This window comes from Trichomycterus rosablanca, chromosome 2 (assembly GCF_030014385.1).
Source record: "Trichomycterus rosablanca isolate fTriRos1 chromosome 2, fTriRos1.hap1, whole genome shotgun sequence".
Classification (NCBI taxonomy): Eukaryota; Metazoa; Chordata; class Actinopteri; order Siluriformes; family Trichomycteridae; genus Trichomycterus; species Trichomycterus rosablanca.
The window spans coordinates 42,612,837-42,634,332 of NC_085989.1; the positions used below are offsets into that span (position 1 = coordinate 42,612,837).

General features: G+C 43.7%; 1 protein-coding gene across 5 annotated transcripts in view; it reads right to left on the bottom strand.

Moving 5' to 3' along the window:
• hdac5 (histone deacetylase 5) overlaps positions 1-21,496 on the bottom strand; it is a 183,605-nt gene that overhangs the window by 50,597 nt on the left and 111,512 nt on the right. For all 5 annotated transcript variants that reach the window (XM_063016029.1, XM_063016021.1, XM_063016014.1 and 2 more), the window contains 2 exons: positions 3,317-3,615; positions 1,788-1,932 (listed from right to left, as the gene is read on the bottom strand). In XM_063016029.1, coding sequence (XP_062872099.1) covers positions 1,788-1,932; positions 3,317-3,615 — 444 coding nt within the window. The remainder of the gene's footprint in view (positions 1-1,787; positions 1,933-3,316; positions 3,616-21,496) is intronic.

Genomic DNA, 21,496 nt, shown 5'->3' on the forward strand with positions numbered 1-21,496 from the left:
CTACTCCTCCCCTGCGTTTCCCCTCACCCCGTATCTTGTATTCTCATTGGCTGTTTGACATAGCACTCATTGCCAGAACAGGGCAGCTCAGATCCAGAAATTTGACAACCTAGATATCTCTCTTTGGTCGCCAAGCGCTCGGCGAGCCTTGGATCGAGTTGTTGAGTAGTTCACACATAGCGATTGAGAGCCGAGTTTCGATCGCCGAGCGAACACCGAGTTGCTCCTGAGCCGGAAAATCTAGCGCCGATCAGTCGCCGAGTGAAAATCAGGGCAGAAATCGTGTAGTGTGAACCAGGCATAAGCAGCTTGTGGTAACAGAATTACAGAGCCATTCATTCATTTTGATTAGACCTAGTGTAACGAGCTGGGTTGCGCCTGCAAGAATTGAAATGAATCCAGTTTGCAAGATGCTTAACCAAGGTAGAGCCATATGTTGGTTAAAAAGCCACAAACAAAAGGGGGTAAAGAGAAAATAAAGGAGGTGGCCAAAATAAAGGGAAAAGTTAAACCTGAAAAACAGTTGCTAACTAATTGTTGGTTTAGTGTTGAGTTAACTAAAGCTGTAGCTCATTCCAGTAATTGTAATAAAAATAAAATAAAAAAAACCCAGCAGTATAAGTACTGAGGAACCAGAAGAATCTCAGCAGTAATGAATTTTTAAATATTTTTGTTTATGCATTTTCTCCCCTTTAGCGCGTCCAATTGCCCGGCTTCCTTGTTTCTACACTCACTGTCTATTTTATCAGCTCCACTTACCATATAGAAGCACTTTGTAGTTCTACAATTACTGACTGTAGTCCATCTATTTCTTTACATACTGTTTTAACCTGCTTTCACCCTGTTCTTCAATGGTCAGGACCCCCACAGGACCACCACAGAGCAGGTAATATTTAGGTGGTGGATCATTCTCAGCACCGCAGTGACACTGACATGGTGGTGGTGTGTTAGTGTGTGTTGTGCTGGTACGAGTGGATCAGACACAGCAGCGCTGCTGGAGTTTTTTAAATACTGTGTCCAATCACTGTCCACTCTATTAGACACTCCTACCTAGTTGGTCCACCTCGTAGACGTAAAGTCAGAGACGATCGCTCATCTATTGTCATCTTCTAGACCTTCATCAGTGGTCACAGGACGCTGCCCACGGGGTGCTGTTGGCTGGAAATTTTTGGTTGGTGGACTATTCTCAGTCCAGCAGTGACAGTGAGGTGTTTAAAAACTCCAGCAGCGCTGCTGTGTCTTATCCACTCATACCAGCACAACACACACTAACACACCACCACCATGTCAGTGTCACATACCTACTCTGTAGTGGTCCTGGGAAACAGAATGGACTACAGTCAGTAATTGTAGAGCTACAAAGTGCTTCTATATGGTAAGTGGAGCTGATAAAATGGACAGTGTGTGAAGAAACAAGGAGGTGGTTTTAATGTTATGGCTGATCCGTGTATATAACCACTGAACTCAGTTGTATATATATAAAACACCTACGGCCTCAGTTGTACAGATATATATAAACGCCTACTGAGTCAGCACTTCATTTCTGCACTTATTTCCCTCTGGGTTAATATAGGAGACAGTGTGTGAAAGCAGATCAATGCTGTGAAGGGACCAAAGTGGCTTTGAGTGAGTGCACTAGTCCTGTGAGAAGACAAAACTATACTGGATTAGATGTGGATGAGTCTATATGCTGTGTGTGTGTGTACATAAAGAAAAATTTATCACATGCCCACTGGCTGTGGATGGTGTGTGTGTGTGTGTGTGTGTGTGTGTGTGTTTACACATACTCTCTTTCCCTTTCTCCTTGTTGCGCAGCATGATGAGCTGCTGTTCCAGCCTCTGTTTCTCCAGCTCCTCGTGTCTCTGCTGCTCCAGCTTCCTCTTCTGATCCAACTCCTGTTGACGCTTTGCCGCCAATAACTCCTGCTGCTGCTGCTCAAACACACACACAGACACACACACATCAGGTCAAAGAATGCACACATTAACCCACGCATGCCATCCTCACCCCCACCCTGTGATCCAAATATACAGAAGACCTCCAACCAACTGACCTCTAATTAATGCCCAATTTAATATAACAGACGGATTTCATGGATTTTTAAAGAGCTCACAGTCTCTGCTCTGATTCATCCCAAAGGTGTTCTATCGGGTTGAGGTCAGGGTTAGGGTTAGGGTTAAACCAGTCAAGTTCTTCCACACCAAACTTGCTCATCCATGTCTTTATGGACCTTGCTTTGTGCACTGGTGCGCAGTCATGTTGGAACAGGAAGGGGCCATCCCCAAACTGTTCCCACAAAGTTGTGAGCATGAAATTGTCCAAAATCTCTTGATATGCTGAAGCATTAAGAGTTCCTTTCACTGGAACTAAGGGGTTGAAAAACAACCCCACACCATAAACCCCCCTCCACCAAACTTTACACTCGGCACAATGCAGTCAGACAAGTACCGTTCTCCTGGCAACCACCAAACCCAAACTCGTCCATCGGATTGCCAGACGGAGAAGCGTGATTCATCACTCCAGAGAACACGTCTCCACTGCTCTAGAGTCCAGTGGCGGCGTGCTTTACACCGCTGCATCTGATGCTTTGCATTGCGCTTGGTGATGTAAAGCTTGGATGCAGCTGCTCGGCCATGGAAACCCATTCCATGAAGCTCTCTACACACTGTTCTTGAGCTAATCTGAAGGCCACATGAAGTTTGGAGGTCTGTAGCGATCGACTCTGCAGAAAGTTGGTGACCTCTGCGCACTATGCGCCTCAGCATCCGCTGACCCCGCTCTGTCATTTTACGTGGCTACCACTTGGTGGCCGAGTTGCTGTCGTTCCCAATCGCTTCCACTTTGTTATAATAGCACTGACAGTTGACTGTGGAATATTTAGTAGTGAGGAAATTTCACCACTGGACTTGTTGCACAGGTGGCGTCCTATCACAGTACCATGCTGGAATTCACTGAGCTCCTGAGAGAGACCCATTCTTTCACTAATGTTTGTAGAAGCAGTCTGCATGCCTAGGTGCTTGGTTTTATACACCTGTGGCCATGGAAGTGATTGGAACACCTGAATTCAGTTATTTGGATGGGTGAGTGAATACTTTTGGCAATATAGTGTAATGTTTATTATTTTTTATATTATTTATACATTTATAATTGTGAAATAAAAGAAGAATTGTGTTCATGGTGAAGTATGTGTTACCTTATTATCACCTAAACGTTAACCTTATGATTAACTCATACAGTAACCCAAAACTCACGTTCTACAGTACTTAACAGTATAAGCAACCCCTGCCACACTCCCAGCATGCACCCGGCTGGTACCTTGAGGTGCTCCTGCAGCTGGACCTCGTGCTGGCGTGTGAGAACTTCATGTTGTTTCTGAAACTCTGCAAAGAGCAGCTGTTTCTGCAGCTCCTGTTGCTGTTTGAGCAGAAGCAGCTCGTGTTGGAGCTGCTGCTCCCTCATCGATGGGTCCATCACGCTCAGAGTGCTGAGACTCGGGGTCGTGCGTAAATCTACCGGACCTCCGCCTCCGCTTTTACCTCCGCCGCCCTGCTCTCCAACGCCTCCGCTGACTGGACTCTGCATGCCCGAAGGCAGCGAGCTCTTCACCTCCACCACTACAACGGGAACACAAGAGAAGGAAAACGAGTCAATTACAACACTAACGTGACGCCTAATTCTTAGTTTGTAATTTTTAAAAACAGAACGTACACAAAATGTTCAAAACTTTGTGGACACCGCTTCTAATCATTAAGTTTAGGATTTTTAGCCACACCAGTTGCTAAAGGGTCAATACAATAAATGCAAATTTTCATTTTAACATGACTGTGCGGTGTTAAGGAATTCCACTTGCTCAGACTCTGGATCTCAACACCTTTGGAATTACCTGGAACATCGAGCATCAATGCCTGATCTTACATTTACAGCACATGCATACAGTACACACATTCAAAGTGACTTACAATTGCAATTTGAAGCAAATGAAGCAAGCAGTTCAAGATTACAAGCCTTGCTCAGGGGTCCAACTATGGTTCTGGAACCAGGGACCTTCTGAGTACTAATGCAGTACCTTAAGCAAGGTGGCTCGGTGTGTAGCACTGTCGCTTCACAGCAAGAAGCTCCTGGGTTCAATTCCCGGGTGGAGTTTGCATGTTCTTCCCGTGTCTGTGTGGGTTTCCTCCGGGAGCTCCGGTTTCCTCCCACAGTCCAAAGACATGCAAGTGAGGTGAATTGGAGATACAAAATTGTCCATGACTGTGTTTGTCAATAAACTTGAACTGATGAATCTTGAGTAACCAGTAATTACCTGTGCTGTGTAAAACATGATGTTAAAATCCTAATAAATAAATAAACTACTTTCCTTACAAATGTGCTTTGAATAATAGGCACAAATTCCCACACATGCTTCAAAATCTTGTGGAAAGCATTCCCAAAAGAGCGGAGGCTGGCACTGCTGCAACAAGTGAACCAAGTCCATATTAATGCCCATTATTGTGAAATTTACATTTACATTTCGGCATTTAGCAGACACCTTTATCCAAAGCGACTTACATTACAGTTACAGTCTGAGCTAATTGCGGGTTAAGGGCCTTGCTCAGGGGCCCAACATCAGCAACCTGACAGTGGTGGGGCTTGAACCAGTGACCTTCTGATTACTAGTCCAGTACCTTAACCACTAGGCTACGGCTTCCCTGATGGGTAATGTGATGTTCAACAAGCTCTATGAGCCAATAATACACTCCACTTTGTACCCTTTATAATACAAGCTCGTCACCGCTCAGGTGGCGCAGCGGTAAAAACACACCCTGGAACCAGAGCTGGGATCTCGAATACATCGTATCGAATCTCGGCTCTGCCTTGCCGGCTAAGGCGGCCACATGAACAACGATTGGCCTGTTGTTCAGATATGGGGGCGGGACTAAGCAGGATAGGGTCTCTCTCCCATGACTGGTGCAATTACGACTGATTGATGGCGCCTGCACAGAGATCAGAAAGTGTTGTCAGGGTGTGTCTCTCTGTACACAACGCTGAGCTGTACTGCACTCGTCAAAGTGTAGGTGATAAGATGCATACGGCATGCTGCCCACGTGTCGGAGGGGTGTGGGATAGCTTCGTTCTCCTCAATCAGAGGGGGGATCGGCATTGGTGGAGAGGAGGCATGACGCAATCGGGCAATTGGACGCGCTAATAGGGAGGAAAAAGGGGAGAAAATGCATAAACTATATATATATAGTGTATATATACAGTATATATATATATATATATATATATATATATATATACATAACAAGCTCGTCTCAACCCATGCAAGCTCGGGAAGCAAAAGGCCACATTTAAATCCAACGTGGGAACAAATATTAGCTGAGATAATGTACCTGGGCGCTCCAGTAGAACGTTTGTGTGGAAAACCTGAATTAAAGATGCACTATTTAACCTGTTAGGCTGTGGCTTCTTTTAGCTTCTAAGTAAACGAATGCGGATCTGTGTCAGCTTCCCAACCACTGACCTACTGCCACATCTGGAATCGTCTCACACCTGCTGCGACAGCCTCTGTCAGCTTCTCATGTTTCTCTACTCATTCCTTTCCCTGCGTATGTATGAATACACCAATCCCATGATAACATACGGAAAAGAATACAGCCATAGCATAGCACCCCTGGAGCTGAGAGGTTAAGGGCCTTGCTCAGGGGCCTAACAGTGGCATTAATTTAACCCATTCTAAAAGAATGCAAGCAATCACGGTTAGGCAGCTCGCAGCTTCAGGTCTTGCGCAACTGCCAATCAGCGGCTGTCAGAAAAGTCCTGGGTAATGAATACGCAACCCTTCGTGACTGACAGCACGTTAACTGCTAAGCCACAACCGCACAGCTTTACCCGACAGAGTAGTCTGGATTTGTTATGAAGGGGTGAACTGGTGCTGTTTTGTACTCACTGAAAACAACAGGAGCCTCAAGAGAAAAGAACAACAGCCAAACACTGGAGCCAAAGGCAAACGGTGCCGCTAAGGACACATTAACTAATCCATCACTCATCTGTCTGCTTTACTCTTGTCTGCTTTAGTTTACAAACAAGCTAGGAAGGAGAACGTATTTGGCTTACTTATAAACAAGATTAACTCCTCCTTTATCGGCCAAGACGATGCTAAATATAACCGCTACCAGGAATCTGGCTTACCGTGAGGAAGACTATGAGATCTGAGTGCCAACTTAACCTACTAGCCATATGCATTAAGCTGTACTTTCGAAGAAGTTCTACCCGGTTCCCGGACTAGAAACAAAAATAAACCAAAGTCAGAGTAGAGCTGATATGTGGCTGGATATACGCTGGGTATTTAGCAGACGCTTTTATCCAAAGCGACTTACAATCATGACTGAATACATTTCAAGCAATTGAGGGTTGAGTGCCTCACACTACACGATTTTTCCCCTGATTGACTGTTCGGCGCTAGATTTGCCGGCACTGGAGCAACTTGGCGTTCGCTTGGCAATCGAAACTCGGCTCTCAATCGCTATGTGTGAACTGCTCAACAACTCCATCCGAGCGGCTCGCCGACCGAAGATAAATATCTGCCCTGCTAGATATCTGGATATGAGTCGGTCGACTAGCAATGAGTGCGGTGTCGAACAGCCAATGAGAACGCAAGATACGGGGTCAGGGGAAATGCAGGGGAGGAGTTGTAAAAAGGTGAGACAGGGACATAATATAGTTTATATCAGAATACATCTGTACATACACAAGTTTTACAGTATTTCTGACCTGATCGTTCTCCACAAAACAAAACATCAATGTTGCATTTCAAAAATATTTATTAACCTCCAACTCACTATAGAACAAACAATCCCTGCTGGTCGCCAAATCCACTCAGAATCATTTATTTTTTGTCTTTGGTTTTACGCTGCACATCAGTGCACAAACTTTGATCGCTCGCTACTTGTTGACGTGCATTTTTGGACGTGGTATCATTAAACCCCTCGTCACTTCTTGCGTCTGGAGACCAGAGAAGCTCGCCTGCGATTCCAGTTGGTGATAGATGGTGTAGTGTGAAACCCCCAATCACCGATCAGTCGTGTAGTGTGAATGCCACACCGACTTGAAAGACTCCCGATTACAAGAGATCCAATCGTGTAGTATGAACTTTACAGCGACCCGACGACGTGTAGTGTGAACTTGGCATTAGCAATGATGGGGCTTGTACCGACAACCTTCTGATTACTAGTCCAGCACCTTAACCACTGAGCTACAACTGCCCTCGATTGTTCGATTTCTTAATGAAGATTTAAAGCCCATGTTCATATTCCTAACATCTGTTTCCATTCGGTCACACCTGATCAGTCCGGGTCTTTCTAGCTACTCAATATTATTATGTACTAGCATTAGGATATTTTTCCAAGTAGAAAATAAAGCATTGTCAAAATTCGCTCTTAATTCTTTACATTTATTTCCGCCTTTGCTATTCAAGCTCCCTAACGCACTCGGCTCGTTTTATAACTCACTGGCTCTTGAACCTTTATCTCTGCTGGACTGCAACAGTGTTTAAAAGCTAGTCTTGATTGGTTGCACACAAGCATTAAAGTATAGAAACAGGCCTTAAGTATAGAGGTGTGAATCACACCTTTATATGCCTGCACAGATGCTGCTATATGTTTATTTTAATTACCTAACTGAAATTCGCTTTCTCTCTACTGCTGCTGACTTGCTCTCCTGGCCGAGGAGAGCCGTGACTAACACGCCCCCCTCTGACATGTGCGCAATAGCCGAGTGCATCTTTTCACCTGCACAAGACGAGTTCATATGGCTAAGTCTCGCACATGAAGAGTCACGCACTGATCCCTATTATCCCTCGTCTTTGTGCAAGTGCCATCGATCGGCCAGCAGAGGTCGTAATTACATCAGTTATGAGGTTATGAGAATCCCCTCCGGCATCCAACCCAAAGGACAAGCCAATCATTGTTCGCCCAGCCTGCCGGTAGCAGAGCTGAAACTCGAACACACGAGTTCGGGAAGTCAGCTCTGATGTGCTAATGTGTTTTACCATTACTATATTTTTTCTTGTCATAAAAGTGGCCACTAAATGTCATAATCATAAACGTAGATGTAATTTGAGTAAAATCTTTCTAATAAGGCTGCATGCTAGGGCTGCACGATATTGGAAAAAACTGACATTGCGATATTTTTTTTTCCTGCGATTATATTGCGATATTAAAAAATGCAGGAATTTTCACCACATTATTAATAATATTAATAATTCATGTATCTTACTCTAAATAAGGGGCTCATCTGTGAAAAAGGGTGGTGCCTACAAGGGATACAAAAGATTATGACAAGCTACATCTTAGTACTCGGTTGAAACTGAACATTAAACTAAGGAAGCTTCAATATCACATGAGGGAATTAACAGGATTGACAAAATGGGTTATTTAATATTTTATTTCACAATCAAAAGCTCTTCATACATTTATTTTTTAAATATACTATTACTATTTTCTTCAAGTAGTAAACATTATAAAAAAAAAAACTATACAAACAAAAGAGCAGCTATACACCTGTTCCAAATCCGAGATTTCTTAGTTACTTAGATGCCTTAGTTACTAAGCACAATGCTGAGGCAGAACGAGTGAGACTCGAAAGCGTCCTTAGTGAAGAAGGCAATCCCAGAATACACTGCGGCATCTCTTCTCTCAAACGTAAATAAATAATTATTAATTTTTAACGAGTGTTTTTCTTTGCAAGTTTGGGCTTGTCAGCAAATGTAACAGTTTTCTGTACACGAATCGAGATGTTATATTGACTTGTTAGCGCCGTCCCACCTCATTCCATTGGTTTTAATGGCAAGATGCTAAATGCTAAACGCGAAACACGGTGGAATCGGGCGCGTTCCAATAACCTGCCTTCTAAGTCATTGACTTATTAGGATCCTCTCTACTGTGGCAGCTGCCTATGTAGGCAGTAAGACAGCAAGGCAGCTCACTAGGTTGTTGAACACACTGGTAGATGTGTCATGGAAAATGAGAACGGTGTGAATTTTCGTTTTGTGTCAAGCAGCAAAAAAAAGCATGACTATCGCGCATGCACACATCGCGATGACGATGCTGAAACGAAATATCGTGCAGCCCTACTGCATGCCTACACACCGAACTGAACAGGTGTTCAGTTGCTTCGAGTCATGTGACATGTTTGACCATTACTTAATGCCTGAAATCACAATAACACATGGTTTGGTCCATTCCCTAAATCACCCGAAGTGTACCCTAGTCTGCAGACCAGTACGTGAGATCGAAATCTACTTTTTACCCTAAGACAAAGGTAAAGAACGGTGTGAAAACACCATTAATATAAAAATACACGTATTACCCAAGCTATACATGCCACAATGCTTCTAACATGACAGAACATTAGTTCTGAGTGCATCTTTTCACCTGCATTGGTTGAATTTATATGGGGTTCAGTCTTTTAAACAGAGTCACGCGCTGATCTCCATTATCCCTCGGCCCTGTACAGCCACCATCGATCAGCCAGCAGAGGTCGTAATTGCATCAGTTAACCAACTATTCATTTTCCATGTAGGCGCCCAGCCTGCCGGTAGCAGAGCTGAAAATTGAACACACAAATTCTGGAAGTCAGCTCTGGTGTGCTAGCATGTTTTTACCAGTACTATTACCATATAGTACCATAAAATCTTTCTAATAAGACTGCATGCTTACACACAGAACTGATCAGGTGTGACAAGTCATGTGACATGTTTGACCATTACTTAATGCCTGCCTTAGGGGGAAATTACTTTAACACATGGTTTGGTCCATTCCCTAACTCACCCCAAGTGTACCCTAGCCTCCAGACTCTGGTTTGCAGGAGAACCAGAGACCAGTACCTGAGCTTAAGAATTACTTTTTACTCTTGTACAAAGGTAAAGAACGGTGTGAAAACACCATTAATATAAAAATACACGTATTACCCAAGCTATACATACCACAATGCTTCTAACATGACAGAACATTAGTTCTGATTAGCCTGCTTTTTACCCAGCTAAGAGATGGAAGAAGAAAATATGATGAAAAGAAGTGGAGGAACGAGACTGTGATTAAAGGATGTGTGGAGCCGCAGAGACTGGATATTTATGAGTCCACGATGAGGGGATTTCTGCAGAGAGGAAATCCATTTAGCACCTCCTTCATATGTCAAAATTAAACGGCAGCGAAAGGCTTCCACCGTTATTGCGGCATCCGCCCACACCAGCACACCCAGTTAGGAAAGCCCTCATTTGGTTGTCGTGAATTCCCAGAGGAAATTCCCCCCCGCAGATCCTGCATCTGCTTTATTGTCTCCGCCTTGTCCTCCTGTGTAAAAACAAGAACGTCTCTTCTCCACTTGCGGCGTGTGGATGTTTTATAACATAATGAAACCGGGCCAGCAGTATACTCTGGTGTGTGTGTGTGTGTGTGTGTGTGAGAGAGAGAGAGAGAAAGAGAGAGAGAGAAAGAGGAAATAAAAGGCAATAGCGAGAAGGAGAAATGCTGAGATGGTGAGTGATAAGTTTACATCTTTGCAACCGGCGAAGACAAAAACCGCCGAGTGTTACCTCCTCATTACAGAAAACTGGAGGCATTACGTAACACCCGGGCATTCTGGGTAAGACCGGATAAAGATACAGACACAAACGGAGGCGAAAACAAGACGGATTTGTGGAGAAGGAATCCGGGTAGGAGTAACCGATGACATCGGGATGTGACTAGCGCCAAGATTAAGTCAGCAGATTAAACCTTCGTTCCTAGATTACGTAAATCGTCCGAGCTGAGCGCTAAAAATAGCTACGCGCTCATCCAACCCTATCAGTGTGGCTCTCTAGCAAATCCTAATCCATGCCCCTGTACTGTTTATGCTACGCATAGCTGAACCATTAAAGCAAAGCAGTGCTAATCAAAAACCTACTAGACTTTATGTAGCATTTATAATTCTAGAATTTTCCAGCTGCGAGAGGCACACATGACAGATTTCATTAATACTGGACTCTTAAGGAGGACAAGTTTGTGATTAAAAGGCACACGACATCAAGTTCTGATTTATTGGTCTTTAAAAATATAAGCCATCACTGCATGCATGTGTTTGCACAAGAGAAAAGCGTCATGGTCAAGTGATTCCCAGTAGGGATGTTTTTTTAATGCATTTTCTCCCCATTTTTCTCCCCCTTTAGCGCGTCCAATTGCCCAATTTGCATCACGCCTCCTCTCTGTCTACGCCGATCTCTGCCCTGACCAAGGAGATCGAAGCTAACCCACATCCCCTCCGACACGTGAGCAGCAAGCCGTATGCATTTTGCCACCCACACATTGACGAGTGTTGCGCCACCTAGCGTTGCGTGCGGAGAGACACACCCTAAGAGCACTCCTTCCTCATCTCCGTGTAGGCGCCTCTAATCAGCCAGCAGAGGTCGTAATCGCACCATCCTGACCCACTTCCGAACGTTAGTCCCGCCCATCTGAACAACAGGCCGATCATTGTTCATACAGACGCCCAGCCTCGGTCGGTAAGGCAGAGCTGAGATTCGACACGACGTACTCGAGATCCAGCTCCGGTTGCAGCGTGTGTTTTTACCGCTGCGCCACCTGAGCGGTTTTCCTTCCAATTTAGCGAACTTCATTTTGTCTTTCGCTGCTGAGAGATACCAGATCGCATCCGAGGAGAGCACGTCGCTGTACACGCCTCTTCCGACACATGCACACATGCATTCTGTACATTCCCTACACAGTGTATGAAGACCCACCCACCCACACATAGTCCGGCCCCCACCCTGCAGATACGGTGGCCAATTAGTATCTGCTGCAGGCACTGCCAATTACGCCCGCCAGATGGCGCCCAGCCGACCGGTGGCAACACCGAGTTTAGACCCGAGGAGTTCAGAAACTCGGTGCTGGTGTGCTAGCGGAATATCCCACTGCACCACCTGGGCGCCAATCCAGTAGGGATGTTAATGATAATCGGTTAACCAATAACTGACAAAAAAAGGTTATTGTTGTTTGGTAAATGCTGTTGATTATAAATTTTATTCAAATTCATTTTCAACAGCTGAAACATGATTCCAATTGAAAGCGCATTTTTAGTCTGTACAAAGAAAGATAAAGAGAGATTTAAAACACAACCCAAGCCACACTGACTTTCTAGTCTGAACTTTTTTATCCTGTCATATCACCACACCATCAGCGTTTAGCAATGGTTTGCTGCACACATAAGTCAGTTTTTAATGTTCTCTGTCTCGTGTCGCTGCTTGTAGCGGAATAGCACCTGATAATGCAACTCTGCAACGTTGCAATGTTGTCATCCAGCTTAGTCTTGGTCTTCTTTGTCTTCTGAATCCTTCCACAAGTCCTTTCAAAACACTGCCTTCAATGTTGTCATGCCTTAGCACATGCCTAAAGTAGTGTAACTTGCTGGACTTGCTGGAATGTGTTTCAGTAGCTCCTTTTCTGTTCTGGCTTTCTTGTAAATTTGCTCAGTGGTCATCATCTTCCTCCATCAGCACCGCCTCCTTAGCAGCCAGGGCTCATGCACTGTTATTAGGCTGATCATGGGGCTGTAGAAGGTGCTGACTGACCTCGTTCATACAAATGACCGTACAAATGGCTTAGGTTACCCAGTGTCATGATATTAATAGTATAGACAGGAAAACCATTTCTGTTACCCAGCCAACACTGCAAAGCTGCTTCCAGCTTTCGGACACAGATGGCTCGTAGCACTGCTGTATATTGAACTTGTGACGGCCGTACGAAATGCTGTTCTATAATGCCATGTGTCAAACTAAAGGCCTGTGGACCAAATCTGGCCCGCCATGTCATTTTATGTGGCCCGCGAGAGCTTAAAAGACGTATGATTGTCTTAAAATACACTGTAAAATCGTACATAAACTACATCTCCCACAATGCATGCCGATTTTGTGACCTGCAAAGTGACCGCATCCCTCCACTAAATGGCAGTGGTGATGTTGAGAAATATTTACAAATAATCCCAAAGTGTACAAGAAGAGAAAACTGAAGCAGGTACTTAAGGTACTTAAATGAATGATGGGAAAGTGAATACAAGTTTGTGCTTTAAGAAGAAAAACCGGTACGTCTCTTGTGTTATGAGGCCGTGTCTGTGGTAAAGGAGTACAATATAAATGTAGATATACATTATAAATATACAGTATACATTTGGTATTTTGACACCAAACACAGAATTTAGCCTTCAAGAAAACAACAAATTGTCCAAGACTTAAAAGGCAGACTGCAATCACAGCAGGACACGTTACAATCAGCACTTTGAGGGCCACCATAATGCAAAATGAGTTTAACACCCCTGTGTTACGCCAATCGGAAGAATGTATGTAAAGACTCTCCTGGATCTTAGACCTTCAAAAAAGCAAAGAGTCAAACATCATAGCTGATCAACTGGATTTGGGGAGGTTAGTCCTGTAATTAAGTTGATTACATGCATTGACACTTGCTATGCACATCACAGCTTATTGATTAAACATCGATCAAAGCCCGTTTTGCTGGTAGCAGTGCTGCCATCCTGCATGCAAAAATAAGCATCAGTCACTTAAAGCTGTACTTTCTGAGTAATGCCAAGTTCACACTACAAGTCGTCAGGTCGCTGTACAGTTCACACTACACAGCTGGATCTCTTGTAATCGGGAGTCTTTCAAGTCGGTGTGTATTTCACACTACACGACTGATCGGCGATAGGGGGTTTCACACTACACCATCTATCACTAACTGGAATCGAGGGCGAGCTTCTCTGGTCTCTCAAACTACGTTTCGTCATGAAAACAAACGCGATAAGTGACGAGGGGTGTAATGATACCACGTCCAAAAATGCAAGTCAACAAGTAGCGAGCGATCAAAATTTGTGCGCTGATGTGCAACGTAAAATCAAGGAGAAAAAAAATGCAATGCAACGTTGGTGTTATGTTTTGTAGAGAACGATAAGGTCAGAAATACTGTAAAACTTGTGTGTACTGATGTATTCTGATATAAACTAAATTATGCCCCTGTCCTACCTTTTTACAACTCCTCCCTGCGTTTCCCCTCACCCGTATCTTGTGTTCTCATTGGATGTTCGACACAGCACTCATTGCCAGTTGGGTCAGATCCAGATATTTGACATGTAGGATATCTCTCTTACAGCCGCTCAGATTGAGTTGTTGAGTAGTTCACACATAGCGATTGAGAGCCAAGTTTCGATCGCCAAGCAAACGGCGAGTTGCTCCCGAGCCGGCAAATCTAGCGCGGACCAGTCGGCGAGCAAAAATCAGGGAAAAAATCGTGTAGTGTGAACTAGGCATAAAGCAGCAAAGTGAAAATGTACGCATGAGAAGACAAGAAAAAATGAAATATAAAAGAAAGAAAAGATACAGTATATCAAGCAAATATTTCACCGTAAAGACAAAAATAGAAGGAATAGAAGGAAGCTGAAAGATGTATAAAGACAGAACTATAAAGTGAGAAGATACGTGTGAGAAAATAAAAACTGCAAGTTGCATCTCTGCAACCAAAGAGGACAAAAATAGAAAAGAAAGACAGGCTGAGAAAGACACGCTACCTCCTCACTGCACAGATCTCGATCTTCGGGTACGAAGAATAGAGAAGTGAAGCAGGGAGGGGAAAGACGAGACAAAAACGCTCAGATTTGTGGATAATCTGGGCAACTAGCTGCATTCGCTGAAAGACAGGATGCCATTAGAGCCTGGATTAAGTCCTCATCAGATTCGAGAGAGCTAAAAATAGCTCCACCCCAACCCCGTCGCCTCGCACACGGTGCATGTGTGTTATCTGGCACATCTAAGCCCATTGTGCAACATTATTTTAAATACTCGCTTTCAAATGGTAAGACGAAGCCTCAGTCTCTGAACGGCGATAAGAAACCAGACCTCGAGGAGAACACAGAAGAACACAGATGAGCCATTAAGCAGGAAAACAAACACATTGTCCTGGATAACATCTGGTTGCCTAGTAATCAACCCGCGCTCACCTTATAATAAACCACGTGGACGTTTTGCATTTTAGAAGGCATCTGCATTTCCACTTATCGCTGCACATCATTGACCTGACGTCGACATGCCCCATTTGGTCCCGAAGCAGTCAGACAAAAAGCATCTCCTAACTGAACCTATCCATGAAACTCTGGTTGCAATGAGGTATGCATCTTTGCGGCTGAAGCAAAATGAAGTAGCCAGTTTACAGGTAATGATGGCGTAGTGACTTAACATGGCGGTCCAAGTGTCTTAATGTGATACATTTCAAATCAGTTTAGGCCACATAGTGCTGGTCTATATTTAAGCAATAGAACACGAGAGGGAGTCGCGAATAACATCACGGCTGTGATTCGGTCGCAGGCACGAGCCGAAGGTGAGTGCCGTAGATCATCACAGCCGTGATGTTATTCGCGATAACACAAAACCTCGAGTGTTCTATTGCTTTTATACAACAGTTTTTGCAAAATAAAGAAAAAAAATAAATCAAAGAAGCCCTGAATTTCATAATATATATGCTTTAATATTGACAACGAATATAAAGTTTAACACTACAAAGCAAAAACTCATTTCAGGGAGGTAAGAACAACAAGAAGAAAAAGTCAAGAACCTCCGAAGGGAAAAAAAAAAAGAAACAAAAAACATCTTGCACACACCAAAGGATTATGGGTGATAACAGAACTTTTATGAGCTGCTAACTGGGCTATTAAGCTAACTGTTCGTGTTACAAACACATTAATGTTCCCTACATAGTGCACTAGATTGTATATCAGATACACATTCATGTTCACTAGACAATATATTAGACAATTGATTTATGTTCCCTACATAGTGCACTAGATTGTATATCAGATAACGGATTTAAAACGCGATCAGGAATAAAGTCTGTGTCGCCTGCGTGCGCGTTTGTGTGCATGAAGCTTGTCGTTACTGGCAACGCGTCAGCGGAGTAATACAGTTGTGGTGTGAAAAGACCGCGCTGTTATCACGAATATCAGCACAGTTAGAACGCTTCTCAACCAATCAGATTGTAAGGTCAGAACTAACTGTTGTATAAGTAACAATCAACCATCAGCAATATCCAGCATCAGAGCAGCTAATATTCTGAGAGTTGAGAAGATCGAATTGTGATTCTCCAAATCTAGAGCTGAAATACACAGTCGAGTCACATTATTATGACCACCAGCTGATATCCAGAGTAACCACCGTGTGACTCAATAAGATCCTGGTAGGTTGTCACAGGTATCTGGAGCCCTGCTGCCTGCAGTGCATCCCACAGCTGGGGATGGATCATTCCCAGCAGTGCAGTGACACTGACTCTATTAGACACTCCTATCTAGTTGGTCCACCTTGTAGATGTAAAGTCAGAGACGATCGCTCATCTACTGCTGCTGTTTGAGTTGGTCATCTTCTAGACCTCCATCAGTGGTCACAGGACGCTACCCACGGTGTGCTGTTGGCTGGATATTTTTGGTTGGTGGACTATTCTCAGTCCAGCAGTGACAGTGAGGTGTTTAAAAACTCCAGCAGCGCTGCTGTGTCTGATTCACTCATACCAGCACAACAAACACTAACACACCACCACCATGCCAGTGTCACTGCAGTGCTCAGAATCACCCACCACCCAAATAATACCTGCTCTGTGGTGGTCCTGACCATTGAAGAACAGCATGAAAGGTGGGTAACAAAGCATGCAGAGAAACAGATGGACTACAGTCAGTAATTGTAGAACTACAAAGTGCTTCTATATGGTAAGAGGAGCTGATAAAATGGACAGTGAGTGTAGAAACAAGAAGGTGGTTTTAATGTTATGGCTGATCAGTGTATAAGAATGTACAAGTGGTAGTTACAGGGGTAAAGGTCCAGGACTAATACTAAAGGTGGCTGGTTCAAGCCCCACCACCAGGATGCTACTATTGGGCCCTACAGCAGGGAATTGCATTCAATCTTAACTGTAAGCCGCTTTGGATAACAATGTCCGCTAGAAGACATAAGTGAATGTAGAAGAAGACATTCAAACAGACGTTTTTGGTGTAAAAAACAGCGACTATAAATACTCAGTGAGAGAACTTGCATTTACACCAACTAATCAATGAAGTCAGCAAGCTTCTGCCAACGAGCTGCTGAAAAGAGAAGGCAAACAGCCAAGAGGGAGTGAAGAAATTCAGAACCCTGACCTAAAGCAAACGAGAACTGATTGTGTCTTGATTTTGGCCCCGATATAAAAAAGCCTTTACAGGAATGTAACACTTTCACTATACATATCACAGATTTAGCAAATCATGTGGGAATACCAGTATCTAAAATCCCAAAGCACCAGATGCTCGCCTTGGTGGAAATCTCTCAGTATGGTTGCCAAATAAATAATGCAAACCTTTTTTCTTTTTTTTTTGTCTTTGGATCCAAAACAAAGCACATGCAAAACTAAACACTCCACCAAATAAAAAAAAAAAGAAAAGCAAGCGTCTATATATTTCTTGTGCAAAACTGCTCTTCCATCCCCGGGGAGGGTGTTGGTTAGTGATTCACTTTTCGAAAGTTTCGAAGGCACCCATTTCCTTCCTCCCTTAGCCCTCTTGCTCAATACTGGCCTTTCCATTTTGCATCCATCCCTACACCCAGTCTACCCCTCTCCTGCACTCCCAGTGGAGATTAAAGACAAGCAGTGACAGAACCCAGAGTGCGCCTGTATTTAAAAAAAAAAGAAAAAAAAGAAAAAGTGGGTTATAAATAAGCCAGGATTATTAATGCACCAGGGGGAAGGGGAGTGTTCGCACTGCGCTTTAAAAAGGGAGCGCTTCTATTTTGGGCTCCTCCACATTTTCGGTCGACACTGTAGCTCGGAGCGCATCCCTCACACATGCTCACACGCTCGGTTTCTCTCTTTCCATCTCTGTGGCAAGGATGCTGCAAATATAGCGACGGTGGAGTGCGGAGGGTGCGCCTGCTGAGAGATGCTCTTTGATGTGAGAGATGGATGGCTTGTCTTATTTCTCCTCACGTTCGCTTTCGACAACTGCCTACAGAAAGGAGATTCCTTAACTTCATTAGCACTGGTAAAGTCCAAGAGTGACTTAAATATAGAGTAGAATAAAATAGAATAGAATGCCTTTACACTGATCAGCCATAACATTAAAACCACCTCCTTGTTTCTACACTCACTGTCCATTTTATCAGCTCCACTTACCATATAGAAGCACTTTGTAGTTCTACAATTACTGACTGTAGTCCATCTGTTTCTCTACATACTTTTTTAGCCTGCTTTTACCCTGTTCTTCAATGGTCAGGACCCCTACAAAACAATGACAGAGTAGGTATTATTTAGGTGGTGGTTCATTCTCAGCACTGCAGTGACACTGACACGTGTCTTATCCACTCATACCAGCACAACACACATTAACACACCACCACCATGTCAGTGTCACTGCAGTGCTGAGAATGATCCACCACCTAAATAATACCTGCTCTGTAGTGGTCCTGACCATTCAAGAACAGGGTGAAAAGAGGCCAACAAAGCATGCAGAGAAACAAATGGACTACAGTCAGTAATTGTAGAACTACAAAGTGCTTCTATATGGTAAGTGGAGCTGATAAAATGGACAGTGAGTGTAGAAATAAGGAGGTGGTTTTAATGTTATGGTTGATCGATGTATATACGTTGAATTAACAATAACCAGACGCTGTGTTCAGCGCTTGGCTTGAGCGGTGCAGTAAAACGTCATCAAAGTATGAATATGAGACGAATCTGCATTTGTGTGGAATAACCATCTAATCCACTCTGAAAGCTCCACATGTATCTGTGTTTAACTGGATTTTTCTCCTGTTTCACTTTTAAACTTGCATTATAAGAAGCATAAGGAAACAATTAAGAAATTAAAATAAAGTGCAGGTTTTATTGTATTTTCTATTGATTTTTAACTGTTTTTCAATTGTATTTCAGTGTTTTTATATTATATTTGTGTTATTTTCAGTGTATAAGTGTCAAAAACAACCCCATTATTTTACATTAGCCCAAAATATATGCAGTTCCACAGAACCACAGAACACATTAAGATCCTTACAGGAAAAAATACCTTAAAACTTAACGCCTTTTAAACTCAATGCCACTCCCAGAACCAAATGACGTTGAGTTTCAAGGTACCACTGTATATTATTACCAAAAGATTTTTGCATTCATGCTTTGCTCCACTTCCACTGAGTCAGAGGTTTAAAGGGGTTAAAATCGAACTTCATAATAAGGAATAAACATATTATGTTGCTGCTACTACTTTACTGCCGGTTGTTGAAATGCTGTGAACCTTTGTTAATTCTAAGATGTGATGGTCAAGAAGGACTTGGCTTGTAACTTGTTAACCAAGTGGATGTTTCTCCAAAAGAGAGAGCACTGTTGTAGTATTTGTAAAGAGTAGTCCCATTGGTGCTTTGCACTAATTACATGGTGTGTCTAAGATCACCGGTCCTGACTTGTTGGCTGTAGGCAAACTTTTATTTTAAAAGAGTGGAGAAAATAAAACAAGTCAAGACAAATTGACAAATTGTACAGTGGTACGCTAGCTCACCAGAGTTGGGGTTTCGAATACATTGTATCGAATCTCAGCTCTGCCTTTCCGACTGGACTGGGCTGGGCAGCAGCATGAACAACGATTGGCTGTTGTTCAGGGTTAGAGGGTAAGAAAGCCGGATCATAGGTCCTCATAACTGGTGCGACTGCGGCCCCTGCTGGCTGACTGATGATGCCTGCACAGGGCTGAGGAATAATGCTGATGGGGGTGTGGCCCTCCATACACAGTCCCCCGTCAGTGTCTGAACTCGACTCGTGCAGGTGAAAAATGCAGTCTGTACTGACTGTACGTGCCGGAGGGGGCGTATGTCAGTTGAGAGTTGAGATATCAGGTGAAGGGTCGAATCAGTATAGAGGACGCACTCAGGGTAATTGGACACGACTAGATTAGGGGAGAAAAATTGGGGGAGAAAAATTGGGGGAAAAAAGTGGGAAAAATAGAAAATTCAAAAAAAAAAAAAAAAAAAAAAAAATTTGAGACACTTTTGGAACCTCGTGCAGAAGCCTTAAACCTCAACTGTTCCGCACTGTGCAATGAATGTGAAATGAATTGTGGTTAAAATAAAAAAGTCTATCAAATAGACTTGTGGAACATGGATACATCAATGATCTAAGCTGACACAATGGTCAATTATGCTGGCCCACCACTGCTTGAGTCTAGGGTTCAAATCTATGGGTGCCTACACAGACAGGACTGGCTATTTCTGACATGGTGGCTGAAGCCCAGTGAGGGATTGGCGTCTTATGTCTAGTGCTTCTCACCCAGTGTTACCCAGTATTTCTTTAGTTTGAACAAGAGATCCATCAGCAGGCACTTAAGATGTACTGAGTACAAACTAGAAACCAAGAGGTCCAAGAGCTCCTGTCATCAACCACAAGCAAGTGTGGGTCTCTCTGAAATGGTTATCTATACAAAGTGTTTGAATAGTTTGAAGCTGCCGCTGGAAGCAACATCTGAAGAACATCCAGTAGCCGACACATGCTGAAGATCAACAACTACTGGTCAGTGGAAAATATGTGAAGTTTGGTGGAGGAATGGCCTTTAGTATGGTTCCAAACTGTGACCTGTTCATTTATATATGCATTTTCTCCCCTTTTCCTCCCTATTAGCACGTCCAATTGCCCGATTGCGTCATGCATCCTCTCCACCAATGCCGATCCCCGCTCTGATTGAGGAGAACGAAGCTAGCCCACGCCCCCTCCGACACGTGGGCAGCATGCCGTATGCATCTTATCACCTACACTTTGACGAGTGCAGTGCAGCTCAGCGTTGTGTACAGAGAGACACACCCTGACAGCACTCTTTTCTCATCTCTGTGCAGGTGCCACCAATCAGCCAGCAGAGGTCGTAGTTGCATTAGTTATGAGAGAGAGACCCCATCCGGCTTAGTTCCGCCCATATCTGAACAACAGGCCAATCGTTGTCCATGTGGCCCCTCAGCCCAGCCGGCAGGCAGAGCTGAGATTCGATACGATGTATTCAAGATCCCAGCTCTGGTTCCAGCGTGTGTTTTTACCGCTGCGCCACCTGAGCGGCCGTGACCTGTTCATTTTAAAGCATGATACTTCCCCTCTGCACAAAACCGGGCCCATACAGGAAAAAAGTTGGTGTGAAAGGAACTTGACTTGTCTTAATCTGACCTGCTTTCAACACCTACGGAATAAACTAGATGACCAATCTCACTAATTCTAATTTTACTAATTCTCCTGTGGCTATTTGGAAGCAAATCCAGGCAGTTAAGTTTTAAATCTAGGAAAGAGCCATTGTAAAAGAGGAGGATGTTATAACCGCATAGGAGACCGACTCTATATAAATGCAGCGATGCAGGAAGTGAGAGAAATTTGCTGAGGGTAAAGACTTCAAGGACGGCCATTAATAAACGAAGCAGCGTTCCCTTGGGGTTCGGTGGACGGCGCTGTGAATCATGGGCTACGT